This window comes from Delphinapterus leucas, chromosome 16 (assembly GCF_059928025.1).
Source record: "Delphinapterus leucas isolate spDelLeu-1000000601 "Yukka" chromosome 16, BTC_Dleu_Yukka2, whole genome shotgun sequence".
NCBI lineage: Eukaryota > Metazoa > Chordata > Mammalia > Artiodactyla > Monodontidae > Delphinapterus > Delphinapterus leucas.
Window position 1 is genome coordinate 40,551,547 of NC_143144.1, and position 23,252 is coordinate 40,574,798.

At 45.6% G+C, this 23,252-nt stretch overlaps 1 protein-coding gene across 5 annotated transcripts in view; it reads left to right on the forward strand.

The window, feature by feature from the left end:
* The window catches only part of WDFY4 (WDFY family member 4), a 278,500-nt gene that overhangs the window by 100,396 nt on the left and 154,852 nt on the right, over window positions 1-23,252 (forward strand). For all 5 annotated transcript variants that reach the window (XM_089897807.1, XM_089897809.1, XM_089897805.1 and 2 more), the window contains exons 24-31: window positions 4,445-4,597; window positions 8,717-8,790; window positions 10,809-10,970; window positions 11,582-11,673; window positions 13,471-13,570; window positions 15,489-15,694; window positions 16,501-16,670; window positions 18,808-18,933. In XM_089897807.1, coding sequence (XP_089753933.1) covers window positions 4,445-4,597; window positions 8,717-8,790; window positions 10,809-10,970; window positions 11,582-11,673; window positions 13,471-13,570; window positions 15,489-15,694; window positions 16,501-16,670; window positions 18,808-18,933 — 1,083 coding nt within the window. The remainder of the gene's footprint in view (window positions 1-4,444; window positions 4,598-8,716; window positions 8,791-10,808; window positions 10,971-11,581; window positions 11,674-13,470; window positions 13,571-15,488; window positions 15,695-16,500; window positions 16,671-18,807; window positions 18,934-23,252) is intronic.

Sequence of the window (23,252 nt, forward strand, 5' to 3'; positions counted from 1 at the left end):
GCTTGTCGTATGAATGCAGTGCCTTGGGAGCGTTAATGTGCTCCAGAGCTGCCGAGGTGGCCGCATCACACTTGGTAGAGGAGTCACAAAGAGCTTCTTTAAAAAGAAAGGGGATCGGAGAAGGCCTAGAGGACTGGATTGGCTGAGTTTTTCAGAAAGAGATGGTAGAGGCAAAAACGTGGCCCTTGAATGGAATCTATTTACTCAACTCATAGTGACTGAGCACCTCCTAAGAGCCAGGCACAGTGTCAGGCTAGGGATACAGATGAATAAATGGGTTTAGTCCCTCCCTCCATGGAAATTTCTGTCTGACTCAGTCTGTGTAGGCTGCTATAAAAGATACCATAGATGGGGTGGCTTAACAGCCACAGAAATTTATTTCTCAGAGTGCTATAGAGTGAGAAATCCAAGACCACGGTGCTGGCAGATTCGGTGCCTGGTGAGGACCTACTTCCTGTTTCATAGACAACCATCTTTCTGCTGTGTCCTCACATGGCAGAAAAGATGAAGGAGCTCTCAGGGGTCTATTTTATAAGGATACTAATCCCACTCACGAGAGCTCCATCCTTATGACCTAATCATCTCCCAAAGGCCCTGCCTCCTAATACCATCATACTGGCAATTAGATTTCAATATATAAATTTTGAGGAGATACAGTCAGCCTACAACACTGTCTAATGAGGTAGAGAGAAAAATATTATCACGAGACAAGGACTCCCAAATAGTTTGAGTAAAGGACCCATCAGATTCAGAGATTCGTTGTACCTTTACATGTGAAGGCAGAAGAAAAAATTTTAAAACTCTTATGGCTTACAATAGAAATATTTCAAAAATTTATGTATTCAGGGAGAGAGGTAGTGGTAGACAGGTGGGAAATGACAGGTTTGAGTAAAGAAACAAGATTTTTATTATTTTTTTTTGCCTTCCGTGACTACTCCTTATAAAACAGAACCCTTATCTCTTTCTAGACACATTTTCTTGGCTTTGTTTCTTCCCAATGTGCATGCCTGTTTGGCATGTTGAATATGTACTTGTTGCCATGTTTGTGGTCTGTTTTGCCCCTAGACACAAGCCCCATGAGGACAGGACTTGGTTTGCTTGTTCATTGTTGCATCCTAAGAGCACATGGTAGACAGTAAGTGTTTAGGAATGATTTTTGGAATGAATCAGTGAATGAAAACAAGGGTCTTCAATTAACTGGCTGGCTCAGGAGTGGATTTAATCATTTTTTAGACGTTTACTCTGTATTCATCTGTTGGTTTGCTGATTGGAGAGCATAACCCTTCCTATCTGTTATTTCTATCAAACTTATTTATCATCCTCTTGTCAGACTAGGTGACATCCAACCAAGTTTTATAAGATGGATTTTCATAACATGGTAAAGATGGAGGATGGTGTTCTAGATTAACATTATGAACACTTAAGGGATCCAAGATGGGTTCCTCGACATGGCCGGGGGGAAAGTACAATTGCAGGCAGGTGCACAGCCTAGATGGAGACGGAGGGAAGGGTCAGAGCCCTGCCACCCCAAGGAGCATGGATCTTATCTCAGAGGTGATGAGTAACCATTCATAGGCTTAGAACAGGGAAGTGGAATGAATGATGCTTTAGAATGACATTTGACACCTGTGTGGAAGATGGTTTGAAGGGTCAAGATCGGAGACTGGATAGAATCCAACATGATGTGAGACTGCATCCCGGATCTGGGGAGACTTGGAGTCTTTGTGAGCAGTCTTGGCACGTAGCATATGAAAACAGCCAGTGCTGTGCACCCAGAGTGCTGCCGACAGGAAGGTATAAGACATTTGGGACATGCTAAGTGTGAAGTGACTGTGAGACATCAAAGGTAAAATATCAGGTGGGATACCCAGCTCTGGAGTTCAGAAGGGCGTGCTTGGTGGGAGGTATAGATGTGAGAGTCATCAATAGCACCATGATGGTATTTAATCTAAGGAAATTGATGAAATAGCCAAAGAAAAGGAGTAGTGAAGAGGACAAAGGAGGAAGCAGTGAGGAACTAACCAGGTAGAGCTTGGAAATATGATGAAAACCCAACAAGGGAGGTTGAGAGGGAATAAGGAAGGGAAAACAAAGAAATGCTTTGTCAAAGAATTTGAAAAATGAAGTGTTTTGAGAAGGTGGGCATAGTCAAACAATGCTAGATGCTGATAAATAATGCAGCAAACTAAGGACAGAGAAGTCCCTGTTGGACTTGGCACCTGGGAGTCACTAGTGACCTTTCTAAGGCAGGTGGGCAGGAAGAGGCAGCAACCAGCGGAAGGGGATTGAGAAGAGGATGTGAAGTGAGGATGTGGAGCCTGAGTGTGTTGATAGTGCTTTCTATTTTTTAATTTTTTAAAAATCTTTGGCTGTGTTGGGTCCTCGTTGCTGCGCAACGGGGTTTCTCTAGTTGTGGTGGGCGGGGGCTACTCTTTGTAGCAGTGCGAGGGCTTCTCAGTGTGGTGGCTTCTCTTGTTGCGGAGCACGAGCTCTAGGCACACGAGCTTCAGTAGTTGCAGCACACCACGAGGGCTCAGTAGTTGTGGCGCTCAGGCTCTAGGGTGTTCAGGCTTCAGCAGTTGTGGCTTGCAGGCTTAGTTGCTCCACGGCCTGTGGGATCTTCCCAGACCAGAGCTCGAACCCGTGTCCCCTGCAATGGTAGGCAGATTCTTAACCGCTGCACCACCAGGGAAGTCCGATAGTGCTTTCAAGAAGTTTACCTACAAAGAAGAGTAGAGAAATGGGGCCCAAACTAGAGGGATTAGGGTTCAAGGGAAGGTTATCTTTAAAAGGAGAACTACTAGGGCATATTTGTCGGGAAGAAGGTGACAGAAGAGAGAAGGATGGATGAAGCTAGGAGAGAAGAGCTATCCCAAGGAGCAGGTGAGGGGTGGGTCCCAGAGGCCAGGTGAATAGAAACCCTGCTTGTGACAGGAAGGAATGCAGTGCAGGCATTTGTGGATCTGATGGTGGGGACGTGAGAGTGTTCACGTCTGATGGGTTCTAAATTCTCAGCTGTGTACTGAGTCAGGTGGTGGAGGGGAGGGAGGCTGAAGGAGAGAGAAGAGATGAGATCATCATCTTTAGGATGAGGAAAGACAGCTTACTAAAAAAAGAGTTGGACTGCCAGGCCAAATTGAGTACCAATTTGACATTTGACACTGTTAATGTAAAGTGAAACCACTCAGCCTGAGTGATTTTTCTCAAGCAGCTTTCAGCCATCCTAATTATGTCCTGGTTGGGGAGTGGGGATATGCTGGAGAAGTGACTGGAACAGTCTGAAAAGATATTATTTTCTGATTACAATTGTCTCAGTCAGTTTGGGCTGCTATAACAGAATACTATAGACTGGGTGGCTTATAAACAACAGAAATTAATTTTCTCACAGTTCTGGAGACTGGGAGGTCCAAGATCAGGGTGCCAGCATGGTCAGGTTGAGTGAGGACTCCCTTCTGGGTTGCAGATGGCTAACTTCTCATTGTATCCTCACATGGCAGAGCAGAGAGAGGAAGAAAGCTCCCTTGTGACTCTTATAAGGGCACTAATCCCATCTGTGAGGGCTCCACCCTCATGACCTCATCTAATCCTAATTATATCCCAAAAGACCTGTCTCCAAATACCATCATATTGGGGAATAGGGTTTCAACATGTGAATTTGGGGAGGAACAGACATTCAATTCATAACAACAAGTGAGACTTCCTAATGACACACTGGAAGAGCGTGTCTGAGAGGACAGGGAGGAGGGTGGACCGTGTCAGATACAGGCGTAGGGAATTGAGCTGTGGATGAGCTGAGCTGAGAATCCAGATGGAGTTGATGCAAGTGGATGGTGGGTCAGCCTGACTTTTGTGTGACTGAGGTCAACAGAGACATGAGGCTAGGTGAGGTCCATCTTATCAGTATCTGAGATGAGTGTGGGCCACTGGGATCCCAGTGCCTCCAACTCGGTATGGATGCTTGCGTGTTGCCAGTTTCCCAGGGCCTGGCACAGCAGAATGGCACATCTGTTGGCAGCAGCCTGAAGTGAAGCTGCTGTAACTGGGTTCGTGGGCCGGTGGTGGCTTCCTAGTGATATAGCAACATCTGTAGGATGGGTATGAATGTAGGATTCGGTAAAGGAAAATGAGAAAAATACTCAGAAATGTAGAAAGAAACCAGGAGAAGGTGGCATTCTGGAAACGTGTAAAATTCAGGAAGGAGCCGGGGGCCCACAGTGAGAGGTGAAGCCTCAAGTACAGAAAAGCAGACACTGGTGGGGAAGCAGCCACAGAAGTTGGTATATGTTTTCCTTCTGATAATAAGGGAATGGAAGAGGTAGCACCAGACAGCGGAACGTTTTCAGACTGGGCTGACCAAAGGTGCTGGTGGGAACAAGTGGGTGGGGGAGAAAGAGCGGTGATGATGCATTCATGAGTAAACTGCTTTGTGTTTTAACCTTTGCAGATAATGGCGTTTCTCCTGAGGAAAAAGACCTCTTTCCTAAACCATCGCATTTTTCAGCTGATCCTGTCTATTGCTGGCACCGCAGAACTGGGCTTTGGGTCCTCTACTATCACCAACGTTGGTGTATTCCAGCACATCCTCTGCAATTTCGAGGTAAACTGGAGACTGGTCACTAGCCCTAAAGGAACAGGTGTGTGATGGAACAGAAAGCCTGGAGCTTTCTCTAAACCCAGCATGTCAGCTTCCTCGATGGTCAAGATGATAGTGAGAGAGAAAACTGACAAGACTTTGGGGTTCAAAGGCCTTGTTTAATAATTAACTCCTACCACCAATGGGCTGTGTAGCCTCGGGCATGTCTCTTGACTTCTCTGAGTTTCAGTCTTCTCATGTGTGAAAGGGAGACCATCTCCTCTCCCTCACAGGCTGGTGTGGGAGCCAAATCAGATAGTATCTGGAAAAGGATTTTAAAAGTGTAAGCTTCCATATATAAGAAGGATTTTAAAACATACCAATTCCTTTGGATGGTGCTTTGCTGTTTATAAATGTTCCTTTAAAGGGATGAGTGAGAGATGCTGAGGGCACACCTGAGGCTGAGTGAGGAGTACTGCACAGACCTTTGGGTGGATAGATCCATTCACGAAGCATCGTTTACTGAGTGCCCACTAGGGTCGGGCACTGGTGTGTTCTGGAGACTGGTGATAACCAGAATGCAGCCCCTGCACGCAACAGTGGGGCCCAGGACACGACAGAGGTGGTGCTACAGTGTGCTGGGTGCCAGTGAGGGAGGCACAGGGCATCTGGGGAGTGGAAGGAGAGGACAGTCAGCTCAGCAGATCCCAGGCTCTGGGGCTGCGTTTGACAGAATGTGTTCAATGGGGGAATATTTCAGGTGGAGTGGATGCTATTTGCTCACATGTGGGAATGAGAGCAACCATGGGGATTTGAGAGCAAGGGGCTTGGGGCACCTGTGGGGATGTTGCAGGTAGAGGTGAGGCTGGAGGGGGAGGGAGAGAAGACAGCGGGGGATGGTAAGCTGCAGGGCGCACACTTTAGCCGGTACACACTGCAGTCCATGGAAGTATTTTAAAAACTGTTTATTTTAATTAAAAAATAATATGTGCTTGTTATAGAATATTTTAAATTACAGAAAAATGGAAGAAAAACTCCTCTTTCTGAGACCCAGATGACTGTTGTTAACTTTGAATGCATCCCTTTTTTTGTACTTTCTATGCATAATATATGTACTTTTTAAAAATCATAGTCATGATCATAGTGTAGGTATTATTTCTCCCAGCTTCTTTTATGAGCTAATCTTGATACCAGAACCAAAAAAGGATAGTATGGGAAATGAAGAAGTACAGGTCAATCTTACTCATAAATAAAAGCTACAAAAAACCTAAATGAAATACTATCTAATTGGACCAGGCCAGGATGAACATCCAGACCTGGATCTGCAGATAGATGCAAGGCTTGTGGGGGAATCCAGCAAGGCCTGCGATACGGGCTTCCTGTGCACAACGGGGAAGCAGATATGCACAAATGGCTTTACCACCCTGGTAAACAAGACAGCATGCCTTGGCAGCACTGCTGCCCCTTCCAAAATGCTGCGGCCGTGCTCAGGCAGCTTGGTTCCATGACATCGTTGCCATCAGCCCAGCCCAGGAATGACCCATGCAGGAACCCACCATGCTCCCACTGCCTGTTCCTGGAACCGCCATGGGCACCATCCGTCCCCTCCCTGAATAAACTTACCCCTCAGCTGAGCCAGTGCTTTTTCACTGGGGTTAAGAAAATAGGCAACCAATAAAAACAAGCAAAAAGATGCTAAAAACCCACACTAAAACAAAATGAAATGAAATAAAATTTTTAAAAGATTGGGAGGAGAGAATTTCAAAAAGAAGAAGAGTTTCCCCAGTGTCTGCCTACATCAGGTGAAGTAAGGGCAGGGCTGTGTCGGTTGTGTTTAGAGGTCACTGACGGGCCCAGTGAAGAGTAAATGGTGGGGTCAGACATGAGGTGAAGAGCGGGGAGGAGGCAGGAAGGAGACAGTCACTGGGCTTTTGAAGAAGAAAAAGAGAGAGAAGAAAATAGAAGGAGAAGCGTTTCAGAACTTAGATGGGAGACTTGAGCAGTGAAAAGGGGGTGGTTAAAATACCAGTGTGAGAATCAAACTGACAGGACAAGTCCTTCAAGGAAAGGGAGGGTTTGGAGACCAGAGAGTGGGTTACAGGAGAAGGCGCGTGATCCTTGATGCCGGGTGTGCAGCAGGGAGGGACAGGAAGTTGAGAATCTGGAAGGGACAGGAAGTCGAAGTCACGCATGTCTTAGGCTTGTGGTCTCAGAAAAGGCCACCTCTTTCTGAGAGTGAGGTGGTCCCAGGAGTGGGGAGAGAACAGAATTTGATATTCGAACAAACTTAAGCCAGACATCTCAGTGCAGTCTTTCGTACAGGGGTTATGTGACACAGGATGACAACCGCAGGATTCAATTATGCATGTTTCCCAAAATTCAGACAGTTGGTATTATATAAAATAATTTCTAAAACAGCTAGGCAGCCTCAAATGTGCTGTGGCAACTTCTTATTGTTCTAAAGCTCTGGAAAAGGGAACGGGGGGAGGGGTATTGTTTTGTGGGAAGGGTAAGTGGTACCACAGGGTTCCTGTCTTACTTTCTCAGCTCTTCCAGCTCCCGACACAGAGCCTGCTGTATCATTTGCTCATGATTGCCTTCGTGAATGAATGAATGAATTCCAAGTATGCAAAGCTCTTGGCACTCTCTCGAGTATGCTGGGATGCCATGTCTGGCTACCCCTACCTCCCTGGGAGCCACATCGATCCACACCAGCTCTCTTAAATGGCAGCTGCCCCACCTCTGTGTGTAGTCGGCAGTGGCTGTGCTTATAGGAGCTGGAAATCTGTCAGCCTGTTTCTGGCTTAAGAGTAATCCACTTATCTTACTTTGGTTTACTTTGCATTCACTCTTTTAAAAAATGTAATGGATCCTTATTAAGTGCCCACTACATGGCATATGTAATGCTGGGCCCTGGGGATTGGGGAGGGACAGTCTCTGCCTTCCTGATAAACTTATGTCCACCGAGACTCTTCTGTTTTCCCCAATAAGTAAAAGGATGGAGCCATGGCCACCTGCTTGGTTCAAGTGAGGTTGATTATTGACCCTCTGGGTCACTGTCTGCAGGAGATGCCTGTAGGGGAACACAGAGAGGAGGCAAGAGAGTGGGCTTCATGGTCAGACTGACCAGGCTTTGAAGCCATCTCTGCCAATTAAAAACCGTGGGGCGCCAGACAAGTTACTCAGTCTCTCTGAGCCTCACTGTTCTTACCTACTAAACGCAGATAATGATATCGTTTTAGGACTTTGTATGATGCTTCTTGCCTCAAGCAAATGGTATCATTTGTAAGTGTGAGCTCTTTTTGCTGCTATATGAGTGCACTCTTATAATCCTACATCTGAACCTTATAGATTCTGGGCCTTAGGAAATGTCAGCATTTAGATGAGAAATAGTAGAGCTCTCTAAAGGGAAGTAGAAATGAGGCATGAAGGCACACCATCACCTCTGCCCCAGAAGGATGGGGAGCAGCTGCATTTTGTTTACAATGAAGAAAGCAACCCCAGTGATAAAGTTCACTCTCAGAATCTCAGTGCATTTCACACCTACATGTCACTCACAATTCTGTTTACAGGAGATGGGAACATGGGCTGTGCTGCAGGTTCTGTAGATAGGGGAACTGAAGAAACTGCATGCACAAGTTGCTACAGCATAAAACCTGAGAGGTGGGACTCAGCTTCTAATTCCAGTCCTATCGCTTGCGGGTGGTGAGGTACCTGTCACTCAGTGGTCTGTCTCAGCCTGTCTTCTCACATCTCTGAATTGGGAGCACTGGTATTTGCCTTGTAGGATCCAATGAAAATGAGATGTTGTTTGGTGTGTGGACACAACAGGTTGCAGGGCCCAGGGTGGGACACACGTAGGAGATGGTTAGTGCAGGTGTCCTTGGTTAGAATCTAGACCCACAGTGAAGCTCCAGAGAGCAGCAGAGATGGGGACGATAGGAATGGTGTTTGCACTTGCCCCGGGGGCAGGTGCCCTCTACCTTCTAGCTGTCAGGAGAGCTAGTCTGATTCCAGAGCTGGTAAGCTGTGTTAGTGATTCCAAGTCAGAGGAGACCACGCCCAGCACCGTACCTGCTCACGCTGCCTGGAAACCCTTCTCTCCACACACCTTGGTTTCACTGTGTTTGTTCTGTCTTCTAGCTCTGGATGAATGCTGCGGACAACTTGGAGCTCTCCCTCTTTTCCCATCTTGTGGAAATCCTTCAATCACCAAGGTAAGCTGGGCTTTGGCAGCCTGGGGGTACAGTCAAAGGCTTCATGCCAAGAACAGGGACTGAGAGGACAGGACAGCCGGTGGTTCAGCAACCACGGCCTTCTCCCCTCCCAGAGCACTGGGTCCCCAGGTGGTAACATGTCTGTCTTAGTCTGCACAGCTGCTGTAATGAGAATACCGTAGACTGGGTGGCTTACAAATCACAGAAATTTATTTCTCGCAGTTCTGAAGGCTGGAAGTCTAAGGTCAAGGCTCTGGCAGATTGAGTGTCTGGTGGGGACCTACTTCCTGGTTCATAGTTGCTGTCTTCTCACTACAACCTCACATGGCAGAAGGGGTGAGGGAACTCTCTGGGGTCTCTTTTATAAGGGTGCTAGTCCCGTTCATGAGGGCTCCACTCTCATAACCTAAGCATCTCTCAAAAGCCCCACCTCCAAATACCATCACACTGAGTGTCACTTTTTGAATTAGTCAGGGCTCTTTCGATTGCAAGTGGCAGAAATACAACTCAGACCAACGAAAGGGAGGGAAAAAAGGAAGGTGGAGAAAGGGGAAATTTATTGGCTCATACAATTGACCGAGGCAGAGCTTCACATGTTGTCTGCGTGATGCTCAGATTACTTTAGCTGAGATCTGTCCCTAGTCTCATCTCTGCTTTCTTCTGTGCTAACTTCGGTCTGGCTGGGCATCCTCACAGCATGTCCTCTGCCCAGCACAGTCGGCAGACAGGGCTTCTTTTTCACTCGATAGTCCCAGCAATAGGATGGAGTCTCACGGGGCCATCTCGGGTCATGTGGCCAGGCAGCATGACTTCCCCTCTGGAGCGGATGGAGGGGAGTTAGGAAGAGGTAATTCCCAAGGAAAACCAGGGATGAGAATATGGGAGAAGGGAGGCAGGGGTGCCAGCCTATCAATCCACCTCCTTCCTCACAAATAAAGCTGTTCACACACACCCCCACCTGCCTCCTCATGTGTCAGCTCTTCTGGAGATCATTAGGACCTCGGTGTTTTGAATGTATTTGCAGCCATCTTTTCATGCAGCCGCTCATGATGGCCTATCTATTATAAACCCACTCCATTCCATACCAGTTCTTAGTGCTAGAAGTTCAGAGAAGGACAAGACATAGCCCTGTGGTGGAGGAATACAGAAGAGCAGGCTGCTCAGTGCTGTGATTCGAAAGAGCACAAAGGTCAGTGGGGTCTCATAGGTGATGAATGCACATCTTCCCATTGAGCCCATGAGAGCAAGTCACACGCAGGACTACGCTGGTTCTGCCTCTTTTGTGTATCAGAGATGTGGCACTCGGCAGAATTCAACACAGTAGTACTGAAAAGACAGTTCAAGAAGGAGCAGTCCACCCAGATTCATTCTCCTCCACCTTTATTTTCTTTCTCACTTTCCACTTTCTTTCTGTACCTGTTGTTTTCTAAGAGACGGACACTCACCCTGGAAGCTGTTTTCTTTGGGGGAGTAGAATTTACTGGAAATTGTATTCGCGATTATCCTAAGGAGGGAGTGCGGAGGCTTGAATTCTGTCTCTCTCCCCCTTTGACTCTCAACGGCGTGTTCATCCACTCTGTGGTTTGGGGTGGGCAGGAAGACGCACACCCAGACGGGCTCGCGGAGGCCCACGCTCCGGCTATTGGGAAGTGCCCCGGCGGTCACACTCCAGTCTGCTCTCTTTGTTCTGAGTTTTCTGAGACCAGCATTAGTTTTCCCTGAGGCTTGGAATTTAAAAGTCAATAGCTGGGGTTGTCTTTGAAGGCAGTTTTCAGGGGTGGGGGCGTGAGGGGGTGGAGGGGTGGAAGGGCACCGGGAGGCTCATCTCCGAGCGACTCTGGCACTGGGCAGACACGTATTCGATGGGTGTCTGATAGCGTTTTGACGAGTTGCCAAGAGCGCATCGGAGTCAGAGGGCCACGGAGCAAGCCCAGCCTGTGGAACCTTTTTAGCAGAAGCATAGCAAATTTGGTTCATTCCAGTAAAAGCTTTTACTGCCTCTCTCCTGGGCTCGCCAGGGAAGGACCCCGGAATGCTGAAGTTGCTCACCAGGCGCGGCTTATTCCCAACCTCGTCTTCCTCTTCAATGAGCCAGGCCTCGCCCCCTCCAAGATACCCACCATCATTGCCATCCTGGGCTGTCAGCTGAGGGGCCACTTCAGCCTCCAGGACTTGCACAGGTACTGCGCCAGGTCCCCAGGGGGAAGGGCAGAGCCTCGGGGCTGTTTAATGAGGGAACGTAGGCGCCAGCTCTCCCCTGACCATGCTCAGCCCAGCAGCACTGCCCCTTCAATGCAGCAGCAGGTTCTATTTCCTTGGAACCTCCTAGGAGTTTCTCTGTTCAGGGCGGAGAGCTGAAAAAAGGGGTGGGTCTGCTAGACTCCCCAGCAGGGCTGTGTGTTCACTGCTCCCTGGTGCTCGGACACACCTCGTGTGCCAAGAACTCCAGAAATTCCGTGAGCACAGGCATCCTCACCGACCAACAACCCAACATGCCTGCCTTTTGCAGACTTCCCAAAGGATAGTGCCCTCTGGCAGGACATTTCACCTTTTTTGCCCTCATCACTGTTCGTTCTGTTGAGCTGGCAGAGCCAGAGCTAGCTGCTCTGATGAATCCTGACAGATCTGAGAAGTCTTTGGAAATATCACATTGATCACAGAATAACACGATTCCCCTCAAACCCTCCCTTGAAGCCACATTTAGGTGGATCACTGTAGAAAACCTTCACGTGTGTTTAGGAGACAGGGGCTGAGCCCACATTTGAGCGTGTCCTTCTCTTTCTGTCTTAAGAATCGGGCTGTTTGTTGTGTACACCCTCAAGCCTTCATCGGTGAACGAGAGGCAGATCTGCGTGGATGGAGCCCCGGACCCCTCCGTGCCTGGTGAGAAGACCTTTCCCAGACGCCAGCCTGAAGGCAGCAAGACAACCCCCATGACGGCCCTGAGAGGAACATGCTGTGGGGCCATTGTGCATGCAAGGCTGAGGGGGTGGAGGGGGAAGGCATCCACAGCCGAGCTGTTGTTCCCACACGGTGGCTTATGGGGTCACAGCTCTATGATTGTGGTCACGAATAAACGCAAATTGTATGTGCTTCCTTCACAACCTGGAATGGCTTCCAGGGCCTCCAGGATAATGCTCAGTTCCCTGTAGACCAGCAGGTGGGAGCCTTCATGCCCCAGCCCTTGCCTTGCTCCCCTGATGAGCCTCAGCTTCAACACTCTGAAGCACGTACACGTCCTAATGTGTGACGGTCCGCCCGTCCATCCATGCTCTGCAGGTGCTGTTCGCTCTGCAGGAATGCCTCCCTTGCCCCGCCCCCACCCCATCTCACCCTGCTAGACCAGCCGTTCCCAGTCCTACAAGCCAGGTTAAGTCATCTCTTCTTTGCTTCTAGAGCCCTTGCGTTTAATCTCATGCAAAGGTCTGTGATTTGTTTCTTTGAGTCTCTCTCTCCCTAACCAGACTCAGAACCGCAGCTACATCGTGTTCCAAATTCCCTCTGCTAGGGCAAATGTGAGGGGGACAACTACTGACTGCTTTGCCCTGGGCCCTCTGGATCTGCTGTGTCCAAGATGGGAGCCTCTAGCTGCACATGGCCATTTAAATTTAAATTCTAATTAACCGAAATGAAATGCAATTAAAAATTCAGTTCATCAGTCACACTAGCCTTGTCCCAAGTGCTTGATAACCACGTGAGGCCAGTGGTTACTGCATTGGACAGGACAGATAGAGAACACTTTTACCGCAAAAGATTCTCTTAGATAGTGTTACTCAATCCAGATAAATTATCTCTTATCCTTAGATCAAGCCTGAAAAGTAGGAATTATTATTCCCATTTTACAGATGAGAAAACGGAGGCTCAGAGAGATTAGGACCTTAATGAGAGATGGGGCCAGAATCCAAATAGAGGGGACTCTGACTCCGGTTCTCCAAGCTGCCTCCTCAGTCCTATTTCTACAGCATGGCGGGTGTGCCCCAAACTGGTGGTAAAATAACTGGCTAACCAAGGGGTAAAATGAATGGATAATGAGACCACAGTGTACTGTTTCGTCAACCCTTCTTCTCATAGGGACTCCATGCTAAAACTTTCATCTCACTAAACATCTTCTATTAAGACAATATTTACATGGCCTTCAGGGTTATAATAACACTTCAGAAGTAAAGTTTCTTCTTCCGTTGGAACCATATACCTCTTGCTACAATTCAAGCTCTAATTTTAGTGCAACATAGACATGCCAAAGGTCTAGCCTAGAAAACAGATTGAGAGCAGGAACTCAGATCAAGGATCACAGTCTTCACTTCTTTGCCCCCAGTGCCTTGCATAATGCCCAGCATGTAGTAGGTGCTCAGGAAGTGTTGCAGCCTCTGATAATTTAAAAAATTCCTCTACTGGAAGGAGAATTTGACCTTATCATTTTTAGGATTTTTTTTTTTGGTGAGGGGTGGTGATTGGGGAGCATCAAAAACATCTCTAGTTAAAGGGAACTTTAGGAACATTTCCTGAAATTCTTTTTAAGCATTGCATGGAAGTCTAGAACTGAAAGCCAAAATTTCAAGTCCCATCCATGTCTCAACTCCTGGGAGAACTAAGCATTTGGTGAATACGATTGCTTACTGCAGCAAATACTGTGTCTCTTTACATCTGTTTTTTCTCAAATCTGAATTTTCTTTTTTGTAGCTGGAAGTCAAACATCTGGAAAGACAATCTGGCTCAGAAACCAGTTGCTGGAGATGCTGCTCAGTGTAATATCTTCTTCCCGACTTCATCTGTCCTCTGAGTAAGTAGCTCCAGAAAGAGTGATTTGGCATGAGGCTGCTTCATACAGAGTGCGTATTAAAACCTTTTCTTAATGAAACGTTTAGCATCTCTGAGTTGGTTTTCTGCACTAGTCAGAAAGAAAATTATATTTTCTCCACCCAATAAAGCAGACCTTGCCCTAAGATACTCTGATGCAAATGTTAAATGGGCATGAGTAACTCAAAACAGATTTGGTGTAATTACAGTAAACGCTTTTTGTCACCATTGCTATAGTGTCATTGTTATTGTTTTGGCAGTTGTGATAATTACCGATTTTGATGTCCTATACTTGGCAGACAATAGAATGGAGAAACGGTTAGCCTAAATAACATCTATCCAAGGAAAAGGTTTGCCAAATTCTTCTGCTATTTACTGTCATTTAGTTATTTTTCCAAGTTGGAAAAAGAAGTATCTGCCTTCAGTTAACTTTCAAAAACAAAGTGTAATCATAAAATTCCGTTAACTCTCTCCGACTGCCTGCTTTGTCTGAGCTCTGGAGTCATTAATTCAAGAACTGTTTGTTGAGTACCTCCTGTGTGCCAGACGCCATTCCTCCCTCTGAAAACGCAGTGCTGAGTAGGAAAGTCTGGATCCTTATTACTCTCACTGAGTTGACATTTTAGTGTGTATGTGTGTTTGGGGCAGGGAAGAATCAGGGTGGGGAGTTACCCCTCAGTAAAACGGCCTTTCACATAGTGCTTAAAAAGTCTTTACGTGTCTAGAATCAAAGCGTGGTAGAACTGGAAGATGCCTTTTCACTTTTTTGAAAAGGAATGTAGTGTAGTGCTTAAGCACCTGGGCTCTGACAGCTAGACCTCCTGGGTTCAAATCCCAGCTCTGTCCCCCAGGCACCTCGGGGAGGTTACCTGAGCCTGCCCTCTATGCCTCTCTTCTACTCATCTTTATGAGGATTAAGATAGTAGCCGCCATAGATGGAAATTAATATGTGGATAGCTCTGAACATGGTGCTTGGGATACTATAAATACTCCATCGGCTAACCACCATCACCATCGCCGCCACCGCTCTCATTACCATCATCATCGCTACCACCAGCATCCTCCTCCTCCTCCTCCTCATAATGAAGGAAGATGACCAGAGCTCATCAAGAGCTCTGCCAAAGCCATCCAGTTAGCAAACGGAGACATGACTAGAAGAGAAGATGGCCTCTTGACTCCTAGTCCTGGTGGCCACGCCCTCACCATGCCTCATCCGGCAGCACGTGCCGAGAGCACTGCCCAGCCAGGATGGATCCCTCCCTGGCTCGCACGGGGCTGAGGCCTTTGCTGAACCACTGCCCCTGAGGATTGGCTTCCCATCTCCCTGCCCTCCCTTTCCCTCTAGCAAGTCTGTACTCTCTAGACTCATCGTTTTAAAATTCAGTTTTGAAAGTGACAGTTAAACATGTATTGTTTTGTCTAAGCCAATAAAGGTGCATAAATATTGGACTATTCCATTTAGATTAGTTTTGAACAGTGTGTTTAAAAAGGGAGTTCAGTAACCATTATGTGTTTTATGTGACTGCATTGATGTAATTAGATGGGTGGCCATTCAGACACTGTGTAGGCAGGAATATTAGTGAGTAGGGCTATCAAAGGGCCTGCATATTTTTACATCTATTGGTACATAGTTTCCAACTGCTTTCAGAAGCTTTGGCCAACTTACACTTCAGCCATTGATAGGCAAATTCATCTATTTCACAGCAACCTTGCCAGCATTTAATTTTACCGATCTTTTAAAATGTAGCATGTACTTTGCTAAGTGATATCCAGATATTAAACTTAACTCGCCTTTTCTAGGTGACTAGTGAAGCTGAACGTTATTTGAATTTTCTGGACATGTCCTTTGCTTATGGGCTGAGAGGTAATTTTAGCATTTATTGACCCCCTTCCCCCCGCAGGGCAAAGGAAGAGATGTTTCTGAACCTGGGGCCCGATTGGTTCCTGCTATTCGTGCAGGGCCATGTGCACCCCAGCACAGTGGTGCTGGGATTGAAGCTGCTGCTGCACTTTTTGTCAAACCCCTCCCTCCGTGGGCGATTTAAAGATGGCCTGTCTGCGGGGTCCTGGGTGGAACGCAGCTCCGAGGGCGTGGACATCATGATGGGTGAGTGTGTGGTCATCTCCAGGAGGCAGGGTGCCTCTTGTGGTCTGTGAGTGAGGACCTGCCAGGACTTGCTTGGGGCTTTCACAGCTCTGTGCTGTAGGATCACCTTGACCCTGACCCCTTCCCTCCCATCAGCCCCAGCCCCCTCTGACTTCCTTTTTAGGATCCCACCATGGCCTCACTGCTCTTCAGATGCTAGGGATTTCTTCCCATTCCTCAAAGCCTCCTTAGCTCTTTCCCTCTTCCTGGGATGCTTCCCCCACCCTCAGTACCAGCATGGCTCTCCTGTTTGATGGGGATTCATCCTTCAGCTCTTGATTCAAATGTTACTTCCTCTAGGAGAGGAGGAGAGTCCCGTATGGATTAGGGCACCTCTGTTACACTCTCTCTTTTTTTTTTTTTTTATAGTGCTTATCATCGTTTATACATATTTATTTAGGTATTTAATTCTGTAAAGTCTGTCCCTCCCACCACATTGTAAGTAGTTGATAAAGGCCTGGGGTTCTGTATATTTTGTCAAAACACTATGTTCTTATTGCATAATGCAAAGAGGTCTTATTGCCTCTAAGGTGGTAGGCACCAAATAAGCATCTGGTTTTGAACGAATGAATGAGCATGTCAGGAATAGGAAAAATTCTTGTTGAGCACTTTCTTGTGCTCCAGTATGTATGACATATATTTCCATCTGGCATCTCTGTGGGATGGGTGGGTGGTAGGGGATTCCTTTCTGCGTCCAGTTCTCACCTGGACCAGAAGCAACAGCAGTTTTTCTCAATTGGATTTTGTGCCCCTCTCCCTGATGATAGATAACCTGAAGAGCCACCCTCCCACGCCTGACCAGAGCCCCTGCCTGCTTCCTGGGTTCCAAGTCTTGAGTGACTTTCTGGCCCACCATGTTCATATTCCGGAAGTCTACCTCATCGTGTCCACCTTCTTCCTACAAACACCACTTACAGAGCTGATGGACGGGCCCAAAGTAGGTTCTTGGGGTTCTTGGGATGGAGTGACACACTTGGCTTTCTGATTCTGTATGACCAAGGCAGGTCCCTAAGACTCCCCGCCTTCCTCCATGTTTTCCAGATTTCGTCCTGACCCACTTCCTTCCCTAGCAGTCCCCGCCCCTGGCTAGCTTTTCAAATACCCTTCACTTCTTCAGCCTCTGCCTCTCATGTCCCTCCCAGCAGGTCTCTGTTTTTATCAGTTCCTCTTTGAAGTCTTTCTCCTTCCAGGCACAGCTAGAGAAATCAGCTAGAAGGCGGGGGCAACACGAGGAGGTGAATTTCTCCCATAACAGACATAGAGCCTCAGTTTATGTCCTCCAAAGAAACATGTCCCTTTACCTTAGTAATACCCCTGCTATTCCCCTGCGCTCTAGCGTGACCCTTACATGCCCGAGCCTTCTGGCCCGCAGACGCCCTTTGCTCAGATGACTTATGTCATGGTAGGAGTAGAGGCCCCCGTGAAGGGGGCACTGCCTCAGGACCCCACCCTCCACCACTTGTATATTCCATGACCCTCTTTATCACCTTCTCTCCACTGTTGCTGGAAGAGCAGCTTTTCAGGGCTGGTCTGGATTCCTTCCACTCCTTTCCCGAGTGACCTCACCCCTTATTATCCCTTCTTCTATATTTTCGGCATCTCTTTCTACTGACTCTTGCCTGATAGACCATAAGTATGATAAATTATGTCCCACCTAAAACCAGAAGCTGCCCCCTTGACTCACACTCTTGACCAGCTCCTGTCCTGTTTATCACTCTCCTATTTTTCCTTGGCCAATTTTCTCCAAAGAGGAGTCTACACTCACTGTATATACCTTCTCACCAGCCTCTCGTTCACTAACTCACCGACCTGAACCAAATCCAAGGCTTCACTGGCTCCTGTTCCTGTGGGATCACGTTCAGAGTCCCCCAGCCAGCATCAAGACCCTTCCTGATTGGATGTCTCACTTGTCTCCCCAGCCCAGCTTTGTTTCTCGATGGCCCTTTGTGCTGTGATCCTCCTGAGTCACCTCCCCAGTAAGACCAGCTGCTTTGTCCTTGCCTGCCCTGGGCCTTTAATGAGCCCTTTCTCCCGCCATCACCTGCCTGGAAAGGTGTCTTCCCTCAATTCTCAGCTCAGATGCCACCTCCTGCTTAGACTCCCTAGACAACAGGAACCATTCCTCTTTGGGCCTCATCATGCATTCACCTTTGCCTTATATGGTACCAGCACATTTACATCTGCTTCTCTTCTTAGATACTGAGCACCTCAAAAATAGACCCCACCTCTTACTCACCTTCCTGGGCACCTGACAGACAGACTCAGAAATTGTTTTTTGGTCTTGATAGAGTTGAGTTAAACTGCACTGAATTGACATGGGTGGAGGGGCACCTCTTTGCAAACAGAGGGCTAAAAAATTCACCTCTCGTACACCCTTATATTTGACCTGTCTCAATCTTGATATATGCTAATAGTATTAGAGATCACACTTCAAAATAAAGTTCTTAATATGCTGTGCTAAGTTAATCAAAACCCTATATTTTTATTTTTCCAAGACTGTATTGCAGGAAACAAACATTTGCTGAATGTCAGGACCCGTGATAGATGTTTTACGTATTTTATTTTCCTTGATATTTATAACAATCCCATGGGGCAGATAATGTAATTTTCATTACACAGAGAAGGAAACTGAACTGCCAAGAGGCTGAATAGCTTGTGTAAGCCCAGTTTTTAAAGAGGCAAAGTCAGATCGTCGTGCTTGTCAACCCCATGTTCTCTCTGTTGCACTCTGCAGTTGCCCTAAAGCCTTTGAATCTGTCACACTTTCCGTAATCTCATTTATAAAAGTTCATTAAAATTGATCGGGAGATTGAGTATTTGTGATGTCAGACCAAAAGAACTAAATTTCGATACAAGTTGCTGGTGGGTCTTCGGCACCATCTTGGAAGTGTGCATTTCCCTTGTTACCCCGCTAGTGGGCTGAAGCTCCCTGAACGGGCCAGCCACCTGGGCTGTTACTGCGCTGTTTTGCCTTTCCCACTGGGGCCCCTGGGAAATGCCGTGTGCTGGCTGGAAAGCCGATCCCCTTGCTGTGTAGCCACAGGTCTCTTTACATCGCTTGCCTCCTTTTTCAGGACAGCCTGGATGCCATGCTTCAGTGGCTCTTGCGTAAGCACCACAGGGAAGAAGTCCTCCGGGCTGGGCTGTGCACTGAAGGTGCCCTGCTGCTCCTGGAGATGCTGAAAGCCACCATGAGCCAGGTGAGACCCATTCCCCACACGCCGAGAGGGGGTTCTGACGGGAAGACAAGCTCAGAAAAGTCAACCTTGATTTTTCCCAGCAGCTTCCCAGTAGTGCTGATAATTTGCAGGTATTATTCAGAAATCTTGATAGAAGAGGCAAGGTGATAACTTAGGTGCTCAACGGGAAGCCCAACCTAATTGTCCCCAGTGGAGTTTATGGGCTCTTGCCAGAAGACATCTGTTTTCCATTTGTTTAAACATTTGACTTTCTTCACTGGGAGATTTAACGACTCCAGTCAAAGGGAACATTTCTGAGCAACTGCTTTAAATCGGGAGCTTCAGGGACCCTGTGGAGGGGGAAAAGGGGTCTCTGCCCTCAAGGAGCTCACCTCTACCAGGACAGGTGGGCCTCTCGAGTGAGGGACCCATGAGGTAGAGAGACCTGTCTTAGAGAAGACAGATGCCCGCCTGCTACAGACATGACATGGAGAGCCTTTGATTCAGGCCTTCAAGGTCCACCTTGAAGGTGGGTGGAGAGGTTATTTTAGACCTGGAGGCAAAGGCCACGTGGCCTGTGAGCAGGAGTAATTGAGAGCCAGGTAACAAGAACACCCATGAGAGGCTGAAAAGTTCTGGCTTCATTCTATAGACTCTAAAGGCAACTGGAGGTTTGAGATATGTGGGGAAACCTAATTGCTTCTGTAAAATGATGCATGACTACCTTTAAAATTTAAGTAAGAAAAAGAGTAGAAAGTAAAAATGACCTGAAATCACTCCCATCCAGAGGTAACCACTCTGAACTTTAGTGGAATATCCTTGCAGACACCTCTCTAAGAGTATACCATATCCTTAGAGGATCAGACCAGATAAATTCCCTTTGCCTTTTTTTCTCAACATTTTGTTGGGAATCATCTATATTTGAAGATGGAAAGTTTTGTTGTTTCTTGGAATGTTCATTGTTATCAAAAGACTGTAATGAACTTTCTCGAGCAGACATCTTTTCCCTCTAGTTTGATGACCTCCTTAGTGTAAATTCCAGGATGTGGAATAGTGGGTCAAGGTGTACTTCATGCATTCTTTTTCTCAGGAAGGTTGCAGTAGACATTATATGTGGACATTCCTCCTAACACACATCCCACCGTCCTCTATAGATGGGCTTGGCCCAGTCCACACAGACTCAATGACATGGCCAAACTGATGAAGATTTCATAGTTGAGTTCTTTTGCATTTATTATCACTGAAATTGATAGCATTTTCATATGCTTATTAACCATATCTATTTATTTTACTGTGAATTGGATGTTTCACCTTTTGCCAACTTTTCTGTGTGTGTGTTGATAATGCTTGGAAAGTATAGATCAAACTTTTTGCTCTTTTTAAAAACAGGAATGCACTTAATTTTTATTAAATACTCTTTTAGCATATAATTAGATGATCAGATGGGTTTTTCTTTTAAACATTTACCTCTGATGAATTATATCAATAGATTTCCTTGCATTCTTGCAAAGATCTCACTTTATCACTCTGTTCTTATTCATTTAGCATACTTCCTTATTCTGCTTGTAAATATTTAATTTATGATTTTGCATTCATATTTATAAGTGATATTATGTTGTGGTTTTCTTTATGTTATATGTTGTCAAGTTTTGATATCAGCATTATGCTAGCTTTACTAAAAAAAGACTGCTCTCCTTTCTTTTTATTCAAGGTGATGTTAAATCCATGACTCATACTATTTAAATTGTTCCTATGAAACTTCTTGGGCCTGAATTTTTCCCATTATTGCCTTGCTTAGGCTTTTAAATGTCTCCTTCACCTAGTTTAGGTAATTGGTAGTTTTAAAAATCTTCCCATTTATTCAGTTTGCACGAATGGTCTCCTTTAATTCATTTAATTTTCTGTGTGATTATTTCCCCCTTCTTCTTCTTAATTTGTAAGTCCATGCTCTCTCTTCACTTCTCCCATTACTTAAGGAGCTGAGGACTTGTGGATTTGTAAAGAACCAACTTTGGATATATTTATCATTCCCCTCTTTTTTTTCTGGCTAGTTCTAAAATTTTGATATTTGACATCTTAATTTTTTGTTGTTTTCTAGAGTTTCTGTGATTGCAGATTTAAAGACCTTTTTGATTCATCTTTTTCAGTGCCATGTAGCTGAATTTTTTGTTTTCTTTTATTGTCGTTATTCATTTCCAGTTTAGTTTTGTCCTAGTCAGGACATGTGATCTTTACACTTTCCATCTTTGGGAAACTTATTCATGGCTCCCTTGTAGACCTAATGTGCAACTGATGTGGGGATGCCTGAAAAAAATGCATATTTTCTGTTTGCACCATAGAGAGTTTGTTACCTTTTTAAATCAATGTTATTTAGAAAGAGCAAACCAAGGGAATAACATGAAAGCATTTAAAGTAAAGAAAATACATAGTATGCTGAGGGAAGTAAGAAGATAAGGCCAAACATTTACTTTATAATAGCAAACATAAAATGGTTAACTGTCATATAACAGACGTGACCCTTAAACTGGGTCAAAAAACAAGACCCAGTCTTGTGAAATCTAACAAACATATAACAAAAGCAAAGTCACTGGAATATTATTTTGGTTCAGTGAAGATATCTGCCTTGAAAGCATCATTTACCAAATATGGTAGACAAGCATCAAAATCTAAAAGGCAAAAACCGGAAGGATAAGAGAAAAAGGTCAGAAATATAATTGTAGTGAATAATGCTAACATATCTTTCTCAAACAGTTTATTTTATTTTGCTTGGAACTTCACTTCGTTTGCTATTATTCCCTTGCACAGTGTAACCGTAGATTTGTTTGCCTGTTCTTGAACTTAATATCAATGGAATCCTACAGTATGTACTCTTGCTTCTGGCTTCTTTCACTCATCATTATGTATGCTGGTAGTTCATTCTTTTTTTTTTTTTTTTTAAACATCTTTATCGGAATATAATTGCTTTACAATGTTGTGTTAGTTTCTGCTGTATAACAAAGTGAATCATCTATATATATATACACATATCCTATATCCCCTCCCTCTTGTGTCTCCCTCCCACCCTCCCTATCCCACCCCTCTAGGTGGTCACAAAGCACCGAGCTGATCTCCCTGTGCTATGCGACTGCTTCCCACTAGCTATCTATTCTACTTTTGGTAGTGTATATATGTCCATGCCACTCTCTCACTTTGTCCCAGCTTCCCCTTTCCCTTCCCCGTGTCCTCAAGTCCATTCTCTACACTTGGGTCTTTATTTCTGTCCTGCCCCTAGGTTCTTCAGAACCTTTTTTTTTAGATTCCATATATATGGGTTAGCATATTGTATTTGTTTTTCTCTTTCTGACTTAGTTCACTCTGTATGACAGACTCTAGGTCCATCCACCTCACTACAAATAACTCAGTTTCGTTTCTTTTTATGGCTGAGTAATATTCCATTGTATATATGTGCCTCTTCTTTATCCATTCATCTGTCAATGGACACCTAGCTTGCTTCCATGTCCTGGCTATTGTAAATAGTGCTGCAATGAACATTGTGGTACATGACTCTTTTTGAATGATGGTTTACTCAGGGTGTATGCCCAGTAGTGGGATTGCTGGGTCATATGGTAATTCTATTTTTTGTTTTTTAAGGAACCTCCATACTGTTCTCCATAGTGGCTGTATCAATTTACATTCCCACCAGCAGTGCAAGAAGGTTCCCTTTTCTCCACACCCTCTCCAGCATTGACTATTTGTAGATTTTTTGATGATGGCCATTCTGACCGGTGTGAGATGATACCTCATTGTAGTTTTGATTTGCATTTCTCTAATGATTAGTGATGTTGAGCATCCTTTCGTGTGTTTTTTGGCAATCTGTATATCTTTGTTGGAAAAATGTCTATTCAGGTCTTCTGCCCATTTTTGGATTGGGTTCTTTGTTTTTTTGATATTGAGCCGCATGAGCTGCTTGTATATTTTGGAGATGAATCCTTTGTCAGTTTCTTCATTTGCAAATATTTTCTCCCATTCTGAGGGTTGTCTTTTCATCTTCTTTATGGTTTCCTTTGCTGTGCACAAGCTTTTAAGTTTCAGTAGGTCCCATTTGTTTTATTTTTGTTTTTATTTCCATTTCTCTAGGAGGTGAGTCAAAAAGGATCTTGCTGTGATTTATGTCATGGAGCGTTCTGCCTATGTTTCCTCTAAGGGTTTTATAGTGTCTGGCCTTACATTTAGGTCTTTAATCCATTTTGAGCTTATTTTTGTGTATGGTGTTAGGGAGTGTTCTAGTTTCATTCTTTTACATATAACTGTCCAGTTTTCCCAGCACCACTTATTGAAGAGGCTGTCTTTTCTCCATCGTA